The 21501-nt window shown below is 38.3% G+C and overlaps 1 protein-coding gene across 1 annotated transcript; it reads left to right on the top strand.

Moving 5' to 3' along the window:
- The first annotated feature begins 7474 nt into the window (after nucleotides 1-7474).
- On the top strand, nucleotides 7475-21172 carry LOC144359609 (uncharacterized). Its single transcript, XM_085501602.1, has 7 exons — nucleotides 7475-7600; nucleotides 7903-8047; nucleotides 8333-8588; nucleotides 11496-11656; nucleotides 12356-12940; nucleotides 18337-18483; nucleotides 19984-21172. Exons 1-7 carry the CDS (start codon nucleotides 7475-7477, stop codon nucleotides 20229-20231), a joined length of 1668 nt encoding a protein of 555 aa, XP_085357728.1. The 3' UTR covers nucleotides 20232-21172.
- Nucleotides 21173-21501: the final 329 nt, after the last annotated feature.

The raw sequence follows: 21501 nt of genomic DNA, 5'->3' as shown, positions 1-21501 counted from the left end.
GTGATGGAAAGGAGATGGTACTTATTTTTTGGTTGAGATGAGCAGGTGCAAGTCGAAGAAAACTGCATTCTTGAATACTATGCAAAGTATTAAGATGTCGGTATCATCAACAACAATCACAAGTGATTTGAATCCTGATTGTGTGACTTGTGATGTATAAAGGATTACCCGCATGTCTGCTTCCCCATGAGTGCATAAAAGCTCTGCAATTTCGGTCACTAGTTCTCTAGTAATCTTGATGCATTTTGAGCCAGTCGTCACATAGTTCCTTGTTGATCTGACAGTTTCCTTGTTGCCAGTCTTTGGCGAAATACTGTCTGAAACTTGGGAGGATGCTCGCCCCAGTTTTTCACACTGTCTGTTGGAATAATCATTAAGAAGGAAATACCCGTGTTGAACCATTGGTTTGTCCTTTCTGCATCTTTTATCTCTCTGTACACATAAAAGACGTCTATCCTCTCACTAGATGTAAGACACGGTTTTCAGAATTTCCTCAGATATCTCCCTAAATGTCATACCACTTCATTCTATCTGCAGGTATAACACCCTTCTTCAGATGTCTTCTGAGTTTGGCCATCAACGTTAGCTAGGTATGGGACAAAGCATACTATTGCAATAAATGAGTGGTATTCTGCCACTGCATTCTGCAGTTTATTGTCCACTTTGAGCACGACTTCCTTGCCTTTGGTGGTTTTCATCTTGACTTGCAGCATGCTGAATGTTTTCAAGTTCTGCCTTGGGATTGTTTCATAGAAGCAAGATCCACTTCTAAGTCATTCGTCAGTAAACTTCTTGGCAGCAGATACACCCACAACCTTTGCTATCAGCAGATCCTTCATCAGTTTATCATAAACTGTCCTACCTGTTGACACATTTATTCATTGCCAGGAAAGGGATGCCTTGTACTTGTACCAAAGATTGAACATCCCGTTCGTTTCGTGGAATCGGAAGATTTGCCCATGTAAGGATGTTTTGTTTTTGTTTCATCTTCGATTGTGACAGCTCTCGCATGTGCTGTAAGACCATGCTTCTGTATTCTACAGACATGTAGTACTTGACCAGCATAGACGGCTTGTCTTTGTTTACGGTTCTTTCAGTTTGGGATTCAGCAAAATGGGTTGCATAAACTGTGCTGAACAATGAAGCCACCATCCATCATGTGGCGTGGCGTGACATGACATGGCGTGGAATTTTCGCTGATAGCAAAACGAGCTAAATTAAAACAGAGTAAATAAGTAAAATTAACAATACAATTAATTGTTCCCTCATTTGAACATCTCTGAAACATTAAATCCGCTAACAATGAATATTTCTCCTAATGTACGCTGATTTTACGCACTGATAGCTGTGTGTATATTTGTATAATGGTAACAAACGTGAATGTTTTATAAAACTAGCTATAGTCTTTACCATGGCAACGATAAGAATTGCCTTATTATTTTACACGTCTAAAATCAAACAGCATCATGGATATTTCAGTTGAAATCTTTCACATTTCAGAGCACTGGATGATGTAATATTAAAAGCCGGAGCGAAAACAGTCCTGTCTCTGCTGTGTTAACTGTGTGTATTTAAAACTTATTGAATGCACACCTGATATATTCAATATCAAATACTCGTTACAGGGCCAAACGCCTCGTTTATCTTGGTCCGAGTTTTGCCCCGTTGCGGTGAGTTGTATCATATTGTACATTCATTTTTGTTTGATTTCTAAAGCGCCCTCACAGTTTACAAATACATCGCTGATACATACATCATTGTATATGTGATATAATCGCAGGGGCCCAGGAACTATAATCAACTGCAGGCAGTCCCTGTGAGAAATTGTCATCTAAGCGTTAGGCCGTCGCTGATTGGCTGCTGTGCTGGAATGCCAATTTTTAGTTTCAAATACCCCGGCTTAGTGTTCTAGGTTCTTCGCGTAATTAGGTGTTCGTATGCAAGGGATTTTTCCACACAAAAACGACGAATTCGGCCGAATTTTGTTATCGGTTGGCTTAATATAACCCCAACGTACCGTATTTTTGTGAAAGATTGGTATTTTTGTCCTGATTTGTAGGAATCTGAAAAACGCGTTTCACAACTTGTCTCTTATTTAGTTTTATGCGTCATTCAAGATGGCGGCCCCCATATAGTAAATATCGTATTTATTTTATTATCACGTGTGCGCCAGCTGACTGTGGGGGTGCTAAGGATTTCATGGTAAAAGTTATCAGTCACATCCGTTAAGGTAATTTCGTTTTACTTAACCGTAAATCAAAAATCACAATATTAAGAACATAACAGCCAAACGTAGTTTTAATCCATATTACAAATCTCTGACCCAGTAAAGGTGATTTTGCGCGTTTGTAGTGCCAGCCTGTGAGATACTTCCACGTGGTAATTTGGTACATAGTCATAACGGTACCTGTAAGTGGTGAGACGCGATGTTTTGCTTTTGGTAGCATTACGTAACTGATGTATATAATATATATACTGTTAGTAATTGATGTAAACCATGATACAATGGTGTTGATCGATTTTACAGGTTGCGGTTATTCTCTGTTGTCACATGGAAAACGCTATTCAGTTATTATTTGCTCCGCATTGGTGGTACAACATAGAAGTATTGTTTCTATTTCCATTTATTTTATTTTCCCCGTTTTTATGTTGTGCTATGTGACTACATACTGCAACCTAGCCATATACCTATCGTGTATAGTGTGATGTGTGTTCTTGGGAGGGTGTGTAGTCTGCTGAAAGACGTAAAGTTTCCGCGGTTCGCCAGTATAGCAGGAAACTATTGTCTTTACATGAAGTTAACATGATCCAATCATAAGCTTTATGGGACGCACGTGCAATGCAATAGTCAATCACGCTACGCTGGACTAGCCACGGTTCAGTTGTATCACGGTTATTTTTGTAGCAACTGTGGTTGTCCTTAAACGTATTCAGTATCTAATTTACTAGTACTAGTATTCGTTGACCTGGATAAAACCCGACACCCATCCCCTGGCGCACATAAGAAGACGACGGCTACAGGTTTCCAGACGAATTTTCCTCAAAGGGGGGTTCTATCTCTGTTTCTTTATGGGCGATCTGTGTGCTAAAAAGGGATATATATTAGTTTTTGTTTTTTGAGGATCATTTTTTTTTCAGTTTCGTTAAATTTGTTCATGTTTGATTTTAGTTAATTTATCGTTAGTTTCAGTAATGTTAGTTTTGGCTTTTTTTCAACCGTCTGGATTAGTGTTTGTGCAAATGAGTAAATAAATGGTTGCTCGGACTGTCCTAAAGGCCTATTGAGTATACTTTAAAATGACTAATTTTCACCGGGTTTAAATTTCGCTGATTTACCATTTCAGACATATTCAGTGGGTTTTATTCACGGTTTTATCATTTAGATAATGTGCTCTATGCTAAATTTTCATTATTCACTGGGTTTTAATTTAGCACATTTTCCAGTCAGCGAAATAAGCAAAAATTAAAACACAGTGAATAATTAATCCATTCAAAGTAGTGTGCTGCGTGTTATTGAGTGGTGAAGACTCCGCATTGACCGCCGTAGCTCTGATAGAGGGCGCTGCATACCTGAGTTTGGCCCACGGCCATTAATTTTGTGTTGGACTGGAGGATTTAATCAGACGGCGACTGTCGATCAGTGTTGGTTTATGACGTTTTGATGCAACTTGAATTGGGAGTACCTAGTATGTGAGCAGAACAAATCAGGTATTCATTGTTACTGTATGTTTACTACCTATAGAGCCATTAACCATGTCGTACGGTAGTCGTTTTGAACGTGATCAGGACGAGTGACTCGTAGTTGATTTCCTAGAGCTTTTCTTGCCGTCAAGTTTTGATTATTACCAAACGTTTCAGCGTGGTGGTATTAAGAGTTTGTTTTCAGGGGTGGGTGATACCAAGGTGGAAAATGGATGCACATATGGGGTTAATTCCTGAAATTGCAATATAGAGGGTTCAGGCCGAAATGCATTACATAGTGTATATAGTGTTTTCACGTTTTGTCTGATATTTCTGTGGTATTCTGCTGCTGTAACTAATGCCCGATTTGTTCCAAAATTCACTGTGTTGCGTGCATTCCAGGGTTATTAGTTTTTTGCTGAAAACAACCCTATTTTTTAATGGCAGAGTCGAATAGCTTCACTCCCACTGGGAAATCTGCATTGTTGCTTGAATGATAGCGAATTAAACGCATTTTCCAGACCGGCGAAAGAGTATCCAACAGCCAATTTTAATAGCCTGTCATGTGACTTTACTCTGAATGTCGCTCATTTATTTATTTATTTATTTATTTATTTATTTATTTATTTATTTATTTATTTATTTATTTATTTATTTATTAACACTTACTCACTCCCCGAAGAGAGTGGCAATGGTTACAGATATTAGTAAAAGTATACAGTATTAATACACTAATAAGTAATAAAAAAAAATAAAATTAAAAATAAACTAATCTGAAAAAACAGAATATCAACATGAAAAGAGGTTCGTCCATTTTACGCTAGAATAATTGGGAGTAGAATATATGAGGGCACAGTGATAGAGGGACTGTGATGAGGGATAGTATAAACAGAGATGTGTTTACTGAAAAGTAATATCTATCCTTTTTTTGCATCGCTGAGTATTTCTGTTTTAGTATATTGGTTTGAAAATGTTGAATTTGTAAGATTTTCGATGTGTTTTTTTTTACCGAAACTCCCCTATTGATCGAATCCCTGGTTTGAAGGAGAACGGCACACCACGTGATTCGTTTGAATACAATGGTGAAGGCAAACATGCCATGCTACAGTGGTACTCCACTGGCAAGATGACTTACATCGTCAGCGGTCGTCGCTGAGCTGCACCTAACAACTTCGCTTGTGATGTTGCTTGTTAGCCATGGATTGAATGAATCTTGATTATTGGTTAAAATGTCATTTCGCTGGGCAAGTATATTCATGTACCCCAAGGGAAAATTATCGTACTTCTAAATATTGTTTATTTTTGCTATGCTTCAAAAAACGGTACTCCTAAAGGGACTACTTTGTTTGCTCTCAGACCGCATTTGCATATGGGGTGTGGAAATACTGATTTTCAAGTTCTCTCAAATGTAGTATTCCATATGATGTACACATAATATGCCAACAATGTTGCTGAACGCCAATGAAAGCGAACAAACAAGCATTATGTTTTCGGCTGTTGCCATGGTAGGACATGAACGTGAAGCTTAAATCGGTTTATAACTAAAACCGGGCAACGTATACGAAGTTCGCAAAAAAACATTCAGTCTTTAGAAGTCACTTTATTTTATTGCTAGGACGTATTCTGCCTTAAGTGTATTATTTCCAACCGTTTTGCGATAGTATTTTCTAGATTGAAGGCAGCATTTACAGTTGTGTTGAGATTATGTTGATACAGTGTAACGATGTTTGTGCGGGTGATCTCTTACCGGCATGATCATGATCATTTGACCGTGAAAATACCAAAAGCACTATTGCATGGGTGATATGCAAATTAGTTTTAGTCAAAATAAGTGACTGCCTAGAAGTACGATTACGATTACTCGTACTTCTAAATATTGTTTATTTCTGCTATGTTTCAAAAAACGCTACTCTTGCATAGACTACTTTGTTTGCTCTCAGACCTCATTTGCATATGGGGTGTGGAAATACCGATTTTGATTTCCGGGACGAATCAAAATAAACTGCAGTAGATATGTAATAATGTGGAATAATTAATTTTCACTGTAAACATTTTTCCGCTAAAATAAATTCCAGTGAAAATGCAATTTCCCTCATACTCTATTGAGACTTGACACACAGCACAGTGAAAACTGGATTCACACGTAATGCTTGAAAACTTTTCATCGAAAATAAAGTGAAAATCTGTGACTTTATAAGAGTTGAAAATGAAAAAATGATATGACACCCAACCCTACCACTCCATACACAATGTAAACTACACCCCCAAAACATCCTTTCATCAGTGTGTTCTATTTGACTTCAGGAAAAAATTGAAATAAATTATATGAAAATGAACTTAGTTATAATTTCAGCCTCTGGTTCAGCACTGATTAAATAAACTACCTGGTCTTTATGCCAACTTGAAGTTATTCAATGCCTACATCAGTGACTTCAAAATCTATATTTCAATCCCAGGAATTTCACCTGCAATTAATTGCATGGGAGTGCCAGTTTTTTATTTTCTATTGCAATGTCAATTACTCAGAACATACCGCTGTAACTACAGACCGTCTAGGTGTTGTAACTGCATACTGGTGTAAGCACCAGTTAGGCAGGCTTGAACTATGCATGTGAAGCCAGCTGAGAGATACATCCAATCCTATAGATTTCTCATTGTTTGGTAACTATTTGCTGCATATGCAACAAAAATCAATATAAAAATATTACCCACACAGCATTCTACAGGTTACTTGTTTTTTACTGACATTGATAGAACGTTTTATATTAGAGTGTTCTTAATCATGTCAGAATGGCCACTCCCGCAAATAGACATGTATTTTGATGGATGGTAACCCATGGCATTGATCTGCTGAAAGAGGTTTCGGTAAATAGGCCTGGGACCTCAGCAGAATGGATGGAAATAGCGAGAGCTCTCTCAGACGTATGGGAACTAATTCAGATTCTGGACGTAAAATGACATAACAAATTGTGTTGGATAGTTTTATTATTATTATAATAATACATGGTTGTGTTTCAGTTACGTTCCCATAATGGGCGATTGTATTTAATCTTTTGCTGATACCCGAGAACGTTACGCAAACGAAATTAGAACACGTTACACTTCCGCTATGTACGGAAATCTTAAACTCTCTGTTTATATGTTGGATATTTAGAGTAGTAACACATTCCCACTTCCGGTTCGGTTAGACTTAAAATATACCACGAATATTCGCTTTTAATAATGTACTTGACGAAACTTTGTTATTTTTGTTTATTTATAATTTGGGGAGGGGTACTTGCCGTTATTAAAGCGGGGGGAGTCGTCACCTGCGCATGCATCAGATGGCCATAGCGTGTCATTGTTTACAAACAATAGTCTACCCATGAACCTTTGCATTTTAGCATTTGTTATCGTCGCTTGGTACTCAATTCCAGCGCGTGCGAAGGTGACGACCCTTCTGCTTAATTTGTTTTATATATATATCTAGTTTATTATTTCATGATATTTCGTGGTCTAGTGAAGTTGGTAGTAACTGTGATCACTTTACAGTCCACGTTGCAGTGCAGAAACACTTGTTCAACAATGTGAGACTCACACAAGTTTTGCTGAGTTTTGTTAACCGATGTTAGTGATTGTATTAAAGACAAAAAATTGTGTTTATCATCTCAAAATCATGTTGATTAATTTTAGCGTTTGTGCCTTCACACAAGAAGTAGCTTTGTTCTTTAAACATTTGGGCAAATAATCTCCTCCACACTGGTGAAAATGCCCATTTTTACATGAAATTGTTTTATGATTATTTTAGATAACTATGGACGGAATTGTATATGATCTGTGTATTGTTGGAGCTGGTCTTATTGGTTCTGCTGCGGCTAGACATGCAACCATTATATCACCAAACGCTAAAATATGCTTAATTGGACCCAACGAACCAAAGGTAGCACTTTTATTCTGATACTGGTTCCTTCTAAACAATTCAAATATGCAAGAAGAATGAACGTGCTCAACTACTAATTAGGTGCAGGTTTCATATAGAATAGAGGTTATTTGTATCTAGAATGCAATGCAAAATGTTGTAACACAAGGAGCAATATTCATATTTTTGATATTGCATGTTTGCTTCATGTCATTTTTCAACCTTTCCCACATGTAAAATTATGTAAATTTAACTATACTTTGATTTTGAACAAATTTGAGGAAATGATTCTTCTAATGTTTTGTTTTCTGGATACATGCCAGAATGCTGTTGAGCAAGAGGAACGTTCAATCTTTGCATCACATTATGATGAAGGACGTATAACTAGGATACTAGATACAGACCCAACATGGAGTGTTCTTAGTAGACGATCAGTATCTAGATATCGTGATATAGAACAGAAAACTGGTAAGCTAAGAAATGTGTATTAATTTTGCATCTACCCTCCATTGATAAAAATAGTCAAGTTGACACTATATCGTTGTTTAGATAGATAGTAGTGTCCAGTCGCAGTTCATTTTATTTATACAAGCCTCTGATATCAATTAAGTATGTTCACATACTAGTATGGAAATTTGCAAATTAGGTTTGTGTTAGCTGTACACATGGAAACTCTCACTCACTCACTCATTCACTCAAATGAAGATACAAGATATATTTCAAACTGGCGTTCAATAAATTTGCTCAATACAGATTATAAAATTGCAGCAAGATATATTGCTAAAAGATTTGAGAGGGTATTGGACATAGTTATTGAGAAAAGTCAAACAGCCTTTATTAAAAATAGAACGATTAGTCAGTGTGTGCATCTTATTGAAGGGGTTATGAAATACACAAATGATATGAATCAAACTGGTATTTTAATGGCAATTGATTTTCGAATAATGATAAAACAGAAGCAATCTGGTTGGAAAAATGTAGATTCTGTCATGAAAGGATGTTTGAGGTTGTAAGGTAGGTTCTCTGGTCAGAAAGTTGACAAAAGACACTAGTCCCCAAATTAATTTAGAAACGTAGCACAGGGCGACCGATGTGATATTTGGATAACTAAACTAATGCAATGAAGCGTCACACACCACAATGATTGATCAAGAACAAGACTAATATGATATATGTCAAAGGTCACTAGCATTTATTCAACCTTGCATGCAAATAGGGAAAATGGATTCCTGTACAGGGTGATACTATGGGGCAACTTCAACATACACTTTAGTTTGCAATAATGCACAATAATAATTAACAGCAGTCAACAGTAAACAAGAGTTCACTAAGTACATTTGTATCAGAATATACCAATTATTGACAACAAGAGTTCACTACAATGTCCACGATAACAACCGGGCGGTGCTTCAGCGTCACGGTTGCTAAGGTAATAATGTCACAACGCGTTGTTCAGCAATGTTGACGTTCATGCGCGGTCACACACATAACGGTCACGCACTCATAACAAATTCAGGCATAGCCACCGGCCTCTAGATCGACTTCGGCGAATAATACACACACGGGTTGACGAATATGGACTAGTTGTATTTACTCGCGTATTGTAGAGCAATGTTGATGAAGGGTATATTAACTTAAATAAAGTCTCGACCATGCGTTCGTTGAAATCTTCATAAGTAGATTAACGGAGCGTAGATTGTTCATTCACTTTCTTTACGATAAGAGGTTCACACAGTAATGTCACTCATTGACGATATACACAATATACTAGTATATATATGAAGAATACACGGTACTGTCACTTGTTGACTACGTACACGGCACGAGGCATTCACGGTAGCGTCGCTCGTTGACGATAGTCGCACTAAAACTAAGAGGTATTCACGGTAATGTTACTCATTGATAATCTTCGTGATTAAGAGGTACTCGGGGCAATGTCATTCATAGATGATTTCTGGGCGAATGCGAACTTCACATGTAAACAATGCCAGTCCAGCAAAACTGCCACTTCCGGGTTCGCAGACAAGTAGTCTCACGGAAAATCGTTCGATCCAATTCGGAGTGATGCCGTCTCACAGTTCAAGTACCCACAACTTCAATTCAGCAACTTTCCAGTGATGAAAGTGCTCTTTTCAGTCAGCGACTTTCAGTTTCACCTCCCGTGTCCCCTCGTCAGTGAATCCTCCTGTCCTCCATGGTTTTCCTTTTTTACCTCCTCTGTCAATCCGCGAGCGCGCGACCCGTTATCTCAAATTGACTAATAACGTGAATGAATCACGTGATAATTACAAATAAACACTGGGCATGGCACAATACAATCAGAACTATTTTCTAAGCCGCATCACATGCGCTCCTTGATTGCTAAGTGTAGAACTATTTCATAACGCAACAACTTGTACATGTATGTACCATAATAACTCTATTAGACTGATCATTCATAAAACAACTTATCCACTATGTTTCGCTAGCATAGAAATTACACATGGTTACACTGTGAAGTGACCTATGGTCCCCTATCAAGATTTTTGTTGTATTTTTCTCGTATGATGCAAATGCAGCTTATGGAAAAACCTGACTGCACCACTCAAAGGACTTGCATGTGTGCTGCGTTGCTGGACAAGTCACAATCTTCCCATTATTGGCAAAATCCAGATTATTAAAACTCTAGTAATTCCAAAGATTTTATATATTTTAAACTTGGTCAATGTTCATAACAAAACTATTCGAATTCTAATATACACTCCTTTATTCAGAAGGGGCTTGGCAAATTAGCACAAAACACTATGATAGGTTACAAAGGCCAACAGGGATTGAGTAAGTTGGATAAGTTGTCTTTGACCATTATTTAAAAACAGTAGTGAACACGATTTCTTCAAATAAAATTTTTCTGTGGATTTTATGCCGATTTGTGTATGGAGTGGTTAAAATCAAAGTGACTATATTTACCCCTTCAAATGCAATCATATGGAATAACAGGCATGTTCTTATTAATGGCAAAAGTATTTTTTACCTTTGCTTTTACGCCCTGGGCTTTGTCCATATTTCAGATATTTTCAGTAATGCAGGGAAATTAAGACTTGCGGAGATCTGCAGATATTGGGGATAAATAAATCACAGTTTCTTATCTCAGCAATTCCTGCTGAATGGAGAAAGAGCAGCCACTATACATATAATACCAACAAATACTTTGACCATTTTCTGTCAGGGGAAGTGATTAGTTTTAGAAAAGTGTACACAAAAAGTGTTCACTCCCAAAAGTCAGACCTGTTTATTGAAGCTTATCTTGACTGGACATTATTATTTTTTCTCTGTCCTTTAAAATAACAATCTGCAACAAATCTAAATGGAAATTACCGGTAAGCCACAATATTCTTTATACAAATGAAATGTTATTGCATATGAATTCAGCTTTAGTAAGTTCGGATGTATTCACTTTGTCATAAAAATCCAAAAACATTAATTCATCTATTTGTTGAGTGTGAAGCAGTCCAGGTTTTATGGAGATCTATGTACCAGTACAATATTTGGGGTAAGGCCTTATGAATTCAAAATAAATTAACAAGCAAACAAATTATCTTGGGAGATAAAAACTTGTCCATTCTATGCAACAACATTATACTTGTGCATTTACAACAGCAAGCTTAAGAAAGATATGCCAAACTTTAACACAGCTATATCAGAGGTGAGATACAATAAAAAATTACTACTTTCAACCAAAAAGTGCACACAAGAATTTTTTTCAAGAAATAGAATAATTTTCTAGAGTAACAGTACAGGCACTGACATTTTCGTTTTTTGCAATTGTTCAATCAGATTGTAATAATTGTTGTGTATTACCGGTACCGCAATTTCAACATTATTATTTTAATTATTATTATTATTACTTGTTTATCAATCTTTATACTCTTTGTGGGAGATGCAAGACAAATAAAGTGGTTGATACTGATAACAGTGGCCCTATAGATGCAGATGAGCGGGAGTGTCTACTTGACAAGAACAATCTGTTATTCACTAAACAACAAATACAAGACATTCTTAGAGTGAACAGAGATGATTCTGATCTTGATTTCTTTGAGTGTATTGCGGTTATTGAAAATTTACAGACTTGCCGAAATACCAACTTGATTAATCAAGAATGTTACACTCAAATAGCATACAAGTGATTATTATTGCATATAGGAACATGAGTGAGTGTACCGGTATTTTCACAGTGAACCATACAGACTTTTTAAGATAAATGATCATATCTGTTTGGACTTTGTCTTTACAATGTATAAAAGACGATGTAGTAATTCATATAGAGTTCATTCAAGGGTTTGCTTATCATTGGATATTATCTTGCAAAGACTTGAAATTTATTTATTTTTGAAGAAAAAACCTACATACATGAATGTTATATAGCATACAAATAAGACAGATTGATAATATATGTTAACTGTTATTGTATACCTTTCTTAATGTGTGATCTAAATCCTATATAAAGTGAAAATGAATAAGATGAATTAATTGATAAAATTATTTTTATTAACTAATCCAATAAATTGCTTTACTTTTTGAAGTGAATGAACTTTCGTTACGTCACAAAAATTTGTCTAATTTTATATGTTTTCTAGAATCTTTCTAATTATTTTGGACTAATTGGTTAAACATTCCTATTGGTTCAAGATTCTGATAAAAATTTTGGAAAAAAAATAATTAGAGTACCGGTAGATTTTTTTGGGTGAAAAGTGACAAAAGTTCTTATAGTCAAAATATAATTCTCTTTTTCGTACACAGGTATACAATTCTTTTCTGAAGTTGGGCATTTGGTAGTGTTTCCACAGGAAGATGAAGAATACCTACAAAAGCTAAGGACATGTGCTGCAAAATATCAAGTAAAGGCCAATTTATTGGGTCACCAAGAACTTGCTCAAAGGTTTGATTATTTGTCAATTCGACCACAAGATGTAGCAGTACATGAAGAGAGGAATTCTGGTCATCTTAGTCCAAGGGCGCTGTTATTGGCACAGCAGACAGTTGCACATCTACAAGGATGTGACATCATTGATGATGTCATCGTACATGTGTCTGAATCTATTCAGTCTACTGGATCCGGTCAAGTAATTGCGTTAACTACAGAAAAAAGACGCATTCTACATGCTAGGAAAGTGCTATTAACTACTGGTGCCTTCACCACATTCAGACGACTCTTACCACCTGGCAAAGAATTAGACGTTCAGCTCAAGGCCCATACACTTGGTTTTGCTCAGATAACGCCAGAGGATGCTAAACGAATGGAGAACATGCCTGCTGTGGTACGAAGGCTGACAACAATTGGAAAATACGACTTTTGCATGTTGCCTCCGATTAAATATCCTGATGGTAAGAGTTCATAGTTGTTGTTCAATACTCCATACTGTAGACCCAATCATATTATGATTCATCATAAACTAAAAATGTTTCTTTGCACATGACAGTATTCGTTTGACGAAAATCAAAACCACTTGTACGCCTGTACTGTCTGAGAGCATACTTTGAGGTATTCTCGTAATAACCTTATTATTGTACATCTTTTCCCTCCAAGGATACACCATTGGGAATGCCGAAATCCAAAATGTTTAGAACAGAATCAGCAAACTTCATTGTGTGAAATCCGGTCAAACTCTGGTGGCAGCCATGTTTGTTTGTATTACTAAAAAACGCTTACTCATTTAATCATTCCATATTTGTAATTCACATTTCCTAATATAGTAGGATGAAAGTACCCCCTAAAATAGCGCAAAATTACAGCATGCTGTAACTTATAGCGTTTCGGGGACAGATGTATAATAATTAAACAATAATGAACGACCTGCCAACCGATAATGGGCGAAAGCTCACTTTGTGGGACATATATGTACTAGGCGTGAGCATTTGCATTTCTTAGCCTTAAGCTTTAAGCCTGCCTTTACCAGCCGCTGGAACACCTGTTGAAGTCTGTGCAAGTGTTCCTCGAAGGTATCCGAGTACACCACAATGTAATCTTGGTAGGCTAAACAGGTCTTGTAGTTTAGTCCTTCCAAACACTTCTCCATGATCCGCTGAAACTCACTGGCGCTGGTTTCCAGTCCCATGGGGAGCCTGAGACACTCAAAGTGACCAACTGGTGTGCTGAATGCTGTCTTCTCCACATCTCTGTCGTCCTTGACCACCTGCCAGTACCCAGACTTCAAGTCTAATGTACTGAACAATGTTGCCCCCTTCAAAGCATCAAAACACTCTTCAATGCGTGGTAGAGCATACGCATCTCTGATAGTGCGTGGATTCAACTTCCGATAGTCTGTGCACAGCCGCGTACTCCCATCTTTCTTAGTCACCATCACAATCGAAGCTGCCCAGGGACTGTGCGACTTGCATATAACACCACTGTCAATCATTCCCTGCAACACCTGTCTTCAGGTGTTGTTGTAGTTCTTCATAACGGGAAGGTGGTACACGCCTATGCCGTTCTCTTTTCGGCTCATCACTCATCAGCCTTATCCTATGCTTCTCCAGCTTCTCTCAGCCAACTGACGTTGATGGAGCTGGGCTTGGGCTTGTCAAAGTTCACTCCGTCTACATCAAAAGTGCCTACTCATATCATCAACTTCTCCCATGCCAGTGTTCTGGGAGGACGCGTCCATGATGCTCTATCTGCACCACAGCGTTCGTCTCGGCTATGATCGCGCCAGGTTTAACTACCACAGGTCTGTCAGTTGTGTTACTGATCCTCACTGGCACATGCGAATTCCTCTTGTCGCAACTCAACATGTGCACCGTTGGACTCATCACTATATCACATGTCGTCTTGTTGCTGGGCTCCACCATGACCACGTACTTGTCACGCTGAGTCCCACCATGTACCTTGCCCCAAACAATGCGGTCAGTGTCAGGTCGCACCGTAAGCGGCGTCTTGCACATAGCCTTAACCTCACCAATATGACCAGGAGGACCAACAAACTTGTCTCTGCCTCTGAGAGCGCGACAGGTTTCTCTTCCCAACTGTGACACCCGCATGGACATTATCCTATTGTACTGACCAGATAATCCATCGCTTTCCACGTACAAATCAAGCAGGTTAGTACCAGCGGTGACTGGCACTCCACGGTTGTACTCATTATCGGCCGCCACAAACACCAATGTATGATATTCCCGCTCGTCATCAAACATCGATTACAAGGAAAAGACAGGGGGACCTCAATATACCCTACATAAGGCAATCTATCACCGCTAGCTTCTGTGACGACAAAGGAATCATCAAGGGGCGTAACTTTAATTGTCAGCAAGGTGTTTACAGTAGAACTCATTGCCTACAGACGTGATCTGTGTCCAGTAAACAAGCACATTTGATTCCTCTGATAAAAACGGAAACCTCTCGGTTTGATCCAACCAACCGATCCCATACGCTGTTTGCCATCAAGAGTGGTTTCCGGCCCTGTTTCGACGCAAGTACGTCACACTGTCTGTCATCACCTTCAGCGAGGGGGGTCTTCATCAGTGCGAGGTTGATCATTGCCCTTATTGGTGTGTTTCGGAACTGGTGGTTTTTTTCGCTCGCGCCTTCGCCAGCGACATTTAACTATGTGACACAGATTACCGAACCTTGACGAACCATCATAGCAGGTGACCTCCTTGAATCTGGTTGGGCACTTCTTGGCCAAGTGACCCAACTCACCGCAAACATAACACCGACCCGGGGGCCGTCCCATGGTCTTGTCACGGGGTGTAGGTTCAAACATTTGGGCACCCTCACCAGATACCGGCGCTGTCGCATCTTTAACTATTAATCTCTCTTTCATCAATTCTATGACGTCGGCCTGCTGCTTCAACAGCGCCATTATAGCCTTTCTCTCTGCATCATTACGTTGCCTATCATTATCATCTCCAGCCAGTGATACATGACCCTTGACAGCGGCAGTCTCGTTACTCTTTGTCCTGTCAGACCATTCCTGCTCGTCCTGCTCAGCTCTACGAGTCGTGCACCATAGTTGTTGAAAAGTTGCAATGTTTTTCAAATTTGTGCTGCATTGCGTTCGTTACATCTCTGTTGCTCAGATTACGCCAAAAAACAGTTCTCAACATCTGGTCTACCTCGGTGGCTGCAATGCCTCCCCGCTCTTTGACTGTATTGAGCGCAAGTTGCAAGCGCATGCCATAGTCCTTAATACCTTCACCTTCCCTCTGCCAACTGTCCTTGTAAATCCTTTCTAGTAGCATCGAACCACTCTCCACCTCGCCATATGGGATTTCCAATGTCATAATGATGTCATCAATGTGCGCATCCTCTCCCATGTTCATGACCAGCTCTGCTGCGTAACCTTTCAACGACGCCTTTATGGGGTATTCAGCGTGCTTAGTGACATATTCAGCGTGCTTAGTGACAAAGACTCGTCTTTCCTCAGGCAACCAATAGCATACATCCATTGTCTAAAGGCTACATCCCCCTTCTGTTGCTTGCTGCCGGAGAATGTAGGCACATGAGGTCTTGCGTATGCGCTAGGGCCAATGACATATCGAATGCAATCTCCCCCTTCAATGCCATTCGAAGGTGGCGTTGCACTCTTCGACGTTTCCGTGACAGGGCGGTCAATGATGCTTTCCCTTAGGGTGTCCCGCGGACTACCCATCTCGCGAAAACGACGTTCACGTTCTTTGCACCTTTCCTCCTCCAGAAACTCATCAGTTAGTCTCCTCGTCCACCAATCTGCGGGCTCTCTCACGCAGCTCAGCGGCCTCGCTCTCATCAAGCAATTGCCTGTACATCTCAGTACGTTCTGCACTACCAGACGCAGGTGATGGTACTTTTCCACCCCGCGCAGGTGTATCCAAAAAAGAACCGCCTTCTGCCATATTAACCAGTGTATACCAATAACCAAAAAAGGATAAAAGCCACCACAGGAGTTATCAAAAATTAATGAACTACTCCACCACAAGCACAAAGTAAACCCAATGTCACAACCGAATAATGACTGATCACCCTTGACTGTAAACCAACACTGGATGGTTTCTGCTCTACTCTTGCTCCAATCTGCCACCCCCGCTTTCTGGCGTTCATGGGACTCCGATGGGGCAAGGCAGATGATAAAACTTCCGTTCCCCAATCTAAATAAACTTCGCAGGATACCAATAGTCGTCTTCGTCCTCACGATCACAGGGGCTGTCTCACGTACCAAAGACAGACTTGATGGTCCGGGGTAGAGGAGTTGGTATGCAGATACAGTCAGGGAATGAATCAGTCAACCCAAAAAAAACAGCCAACACATATATTTCAGTTATAACGAGACAGGTATACTGTCAATTTAATACTATAACTTCAATATTAACCTCACCACATAACAGAATAAAGTAAAACCTACTATAAAATGGTACACAATATTAATTAACCCAGTGGCGCCTTGTCACTGGAAAAATAAAATTACATAAAATTAACCCGCCAGGAACTTGCCTATAAATCAACTAAATTAACCCGGCAGTGCCTAACACTAATGCTGAATACAATGAAATACCTAAATGCTGTACAAATATAATGCCTGAACAAAGCAGTAAATGCCGCCTACACCAGCCCCATGCTATACAAGAAGCAGGGCGTGTGGATAAAAAAGTTAACAATGTCCACACAGTAAACACTAACTTGCCAACTCGGCACAAATGCACATGCACCCGAACACGCACACGGAAAAGGCGAGGCAAACACAGCGACCAAAATGGATGTGTTACAATAAAATTGGTAAAAGCGCCTCACCGTGCTAATCACAAAATGCGACTAACTAAGCAGTTTATACAATCTACCAAGAGAGTGCGCCGCTGCCCCAAATACGCCGCCAAAAAAGAAGACTCGCAGTGGTTTCTCAAAAGAGCGACCAAAACGAATCTCGCCAAAAAAACAGCCGAAACAACACAGTGCAAAGACCTGGCACAAAATGTGCATGCAGTGAAAAATTCCCTAAGATAATAACCACAAGCGGCGGTCAAAACGGCCCAGGCAACGCACTGGAAAAATTAGGAAAATTCACGAGGCGTGCAACGGGGGAATGACGCAATCTCGGCGGCCACACACAAAAAACTACTCAGGACGGGAAAAAGTGCTCCCACACCCACAAAAAGCTACAAAATTTTGACGCAGTAAAAGTTCACGTGATAATTGTTCAACATTCAATTGCAATCAAAAGATGCTTCGGGCCCCTTTCCGAATAGTGATAGTTCACCTACCAGTCACGATCAAGGTTCGGCCACGGGTTAATCTAGCTGTCCTCTGTAGAACCGCAACAACAGTGGTTCATGTCCGGTTCTTCTTCTTTTCTTTAAAGAATTGTAGCTTGCTACCAACGTGCTCAGTGCTGTTAACTGCTTGGCGCCGGGAAAGGGAGAGCGCCCTTTCGCTCTCAGTCCTGTACAGCCCAAAAAACGACTACCTTGTCCCGTAATTTACAGTAAACTACAACACAGGAAATGCTCATAAAAATGTCATAAGAACTACTTTCTAAATCAACCTCTAAATGATTACATATCTAAAAGAGTATAGCACACAGTATCATAGGTGCGACAACAGTCACACTACATCACACTCATAACAAAGGTTCCCGCGAAAGAGGTTGGCATACAGCCAACAATGGTAATATACACAGTGAACAGTGAGTGCGCCATACAGCTCCAACCATTTACACACATGCGTGAATGCACACAGACTACATATATCATAAATATTATCAATCAATAGGAAATGTTATGATTGAATATGATGTTGGCTTTGTATTTTAAAGGTAAATTTTATCTCAAAATTGGGCATAGTAGCCAGAAAGGAAATGACTTGCACACAGAAAATGATGTAAAAGATTGGTTTAAGAAAACGGAAGGTTGTAAATCGATGTTTCAACAACTCATGAAAGCAATGTTTGATATTGTCAAAGGTTAGTCACATTCTTTGTATTCTGTTTATATACTAACTTTATCAAATGGTTTATTTGACATAAACAGTGACATAAAAGTAGAATTAAGGTAGCGAGACTATTATTTGTGTTGAAAATTACGATTTCCACATTTATTTATTAATTGATGAAATGCACTATAAACTTTCATGTGATAAAGTCAACATAACATAGAATGTCATGTAAGTTGGTTAAAATGTAGATTTTCTGAAGAGGAGCAAGGCAGCAACAGTAGTGTTTTCCAAAATCAACAACACAGGTTTAATCTGTGTGCCTATGAGTTTCAAGATTAACTCAAGACAAAGCAATGTTAGGATGTGTTATCAGTAGCTATCTGACACACAATGAGTGTTTCCAAACATTTGAGTGGTTTGTCTCCGCCTCTGTTTGTTTCACAGATTAGTCATTTGCATATGAATGTGTCAGACACAAGATCACACAGCCACTGAAAAAAATCATTGATTTTGGTGTTTTCATCTGCCGATTTTATCGAATTATAGCTATCCCATTCCTTTATTTTTTGGTTTCCAATAGCCTTACACATTTGGATGCCCCTACACATGTTAAAACAGACCTTAATGGGAAAACAAATTGATTGTGCCGATAAACAAGCTTGAAAATCTTTGCTGTTACTTCATGGACGTTTTCTAGGAGTTTATGTTTTTCAAAATACAAGGTCTTTAACAAAAAATAACGTATACTTATTGTCGTCGGATTAACACCAAATTTTCACAGCTTTAAGGTGACAGTGAGAGGAACTTGAATGTGTCCAGACAAACTATTTCATCGATTATTTACCAACGAGTTGTGGTTTGAGTAGGGGGCAATGCGACTAAAACAGTAATTGAAATTCAACACTATTTTTTAAAACGCATTGCTTGCATAAAACTGACCAGACACATTCAATTTACCAGACTATTGAACAACTAGGAAAAGTGAGAAAAAAATACTTCTTATCACCAGCATAAATGCGTAATTATTTTTTTTACAGAAAAAGTAATTTTTCACCTTTGATTGAGTAACGCGTCATAGAATGCAGATACAAGCATGACAAACACATCTTTGAAAAGCTTGAAGTCTGGCGATTCTAAAAATAGATACTTTTCTGGGTCTATTTGTAGTCATTCAGTCACAATAAGAAGATGAAAACAAGTATGCAAATAATAGTCCCGCTACCTTAAATCAATTTTGTGTGAAAATGCAATTTTGTTGTTGAATATAAAATGGATGACTGGTGCCAATTTCAGTTGTAAATTACTACTATTCAAACATGTGTCTTGTTTTGTTTGCACATATAACATTTAAACTTGATTATGAATTAGATCCTGTATGGGTAATACGACGCACTGTATTTATGTTATACAAATGTATATATAACCTGAATTCTCTGACGTATGTAGTATATGTTCATATTTTCAGAGATTAGATGAGATGAATATGGTAAATCCAAATGTCATTCCACCAATATGATCACAATTACAGGTGTTCAGCCAGTCTCTACACACAGTAATACATGTGTTACAACCCTCACTCCAACATTGAACATATACTGTGACATGGTAACACCAACTCTAGGATTAGCAGTTGGAGGTTGTGGACATGGAGCTAAAGCGTCCGATGAGATCGGCAAGATGGCGGCCAGAATGGTTATTGCTGGGAAATGGGACCACGACCTGCCCGCAGATAGATTTAGAGTCAGATTTAAAAATGAATTCAATTCTAAGTTGTGACGTAAAAAGTTCACATAATAAGAAAACCGGTAGTTTGAATTCTGGTAAATATATACAAGCTACATGTATAAACTGCTAATTTCTGCAATATATTGAAACCAATAATTTAATCCATAGTATTAAACTTTTATTTAACCTTCACCTTGAAACTTTAACCTTTTTTTATTTTTATTTAACCTTCACCTTGAAACTTTAACCTTTTTTATTTTTATTTAACTAAATAGAGTGCAATATTAATAAATGTGGAATATAAGGATATCAAGCACCCAAGCTGATGCAACCCTATAATTTTGAAACACTCTAATTATATATTGGTCCAGATAAACATTAGATTGAATTAAATACAGATCATTTTTACTTGAAAAATAAAGTTAGGCAGGTTTCTTTGTTAGAAAAGTTGACTTTTGCATACAATGATTTAGAGCTGAAAGGGAAGTTTTCGTCGTTCCACGTCATGTTCGATGTGGGATTCATAGCAACGTATACAATGTGTGTAAAATAGGATGTTTGTTTACATGAAATTCTAACACACGCTGCACGACGACCACGTCATTTAATAACTCTTTTATTATCAACCAATAAGAGGGTACTTTGGACATTATGCTGGATGTATAGTATTCATTATTCATAGAATGTACATGGTATATCAGACATTTTGTTAATGGGGGGGGGGGCGCTGGTACAGGTTAGGAATTGCATTTTATGTCTTACAGGAAATAAAATGGAAAGTTTCATTTACAGTAAAAAAATAAGTTTTTACAGATAAAGCAAATTCCTAATTACATTTTACATTTCATAAATATTTGATAATTTATGTTTAAGAATTAAAATTGGAAATTGTGTACGAATTAGGACATTCAATGTAGAAAATGCTGTATACGCTTACTAAAAATAAGATCTTTGTACAAATTAAGAATAAAATAGCTGATTACATTTTACAACTTGTCATGTTGAAGAATTTAACCATTTTTTCACCAATATCGGATCAAAACTCGCGGATAACATTACTGCCCCGGGCGACTTTACTGAATATTTAACTGGCAATTATCGTGACTCTTTTTATTTTCGTCCTGTGAATGAGAGCAATATATTCAATGAAATCACTGCCCTAGATCCTGGAAAATCAGTAGGACATGATGGTGTCCCTCCTAAAATTGTCAAGCATGCTAGCCATATAATTTCTCACCCCCTTGCCCACATTATCAATTGTTCAATTCGCCAAGGTATATTTCCTAATGCTCTTAAAATAGCGAAGGTCATTCCCATTTAT

Source organism: Saccoglossus kowalevskii, chromosome 7, assembly GCF_978046115.1.
Source record: "Saccoglossus kowalevskii chromosome 7, keSacKowa6.1, whole genome shotgun sequence".
In the NCBI taxonomy this organism is placed as follows: Eukaryota; Metazoa; Hemichordata; class Enteropneusta; family Harrimaniidae; genus Saccoglossus; species Saccoglossus kowalevskii.
This window is presented reverse-complemented; position numbering and strand designations above follow the sequence as displayed.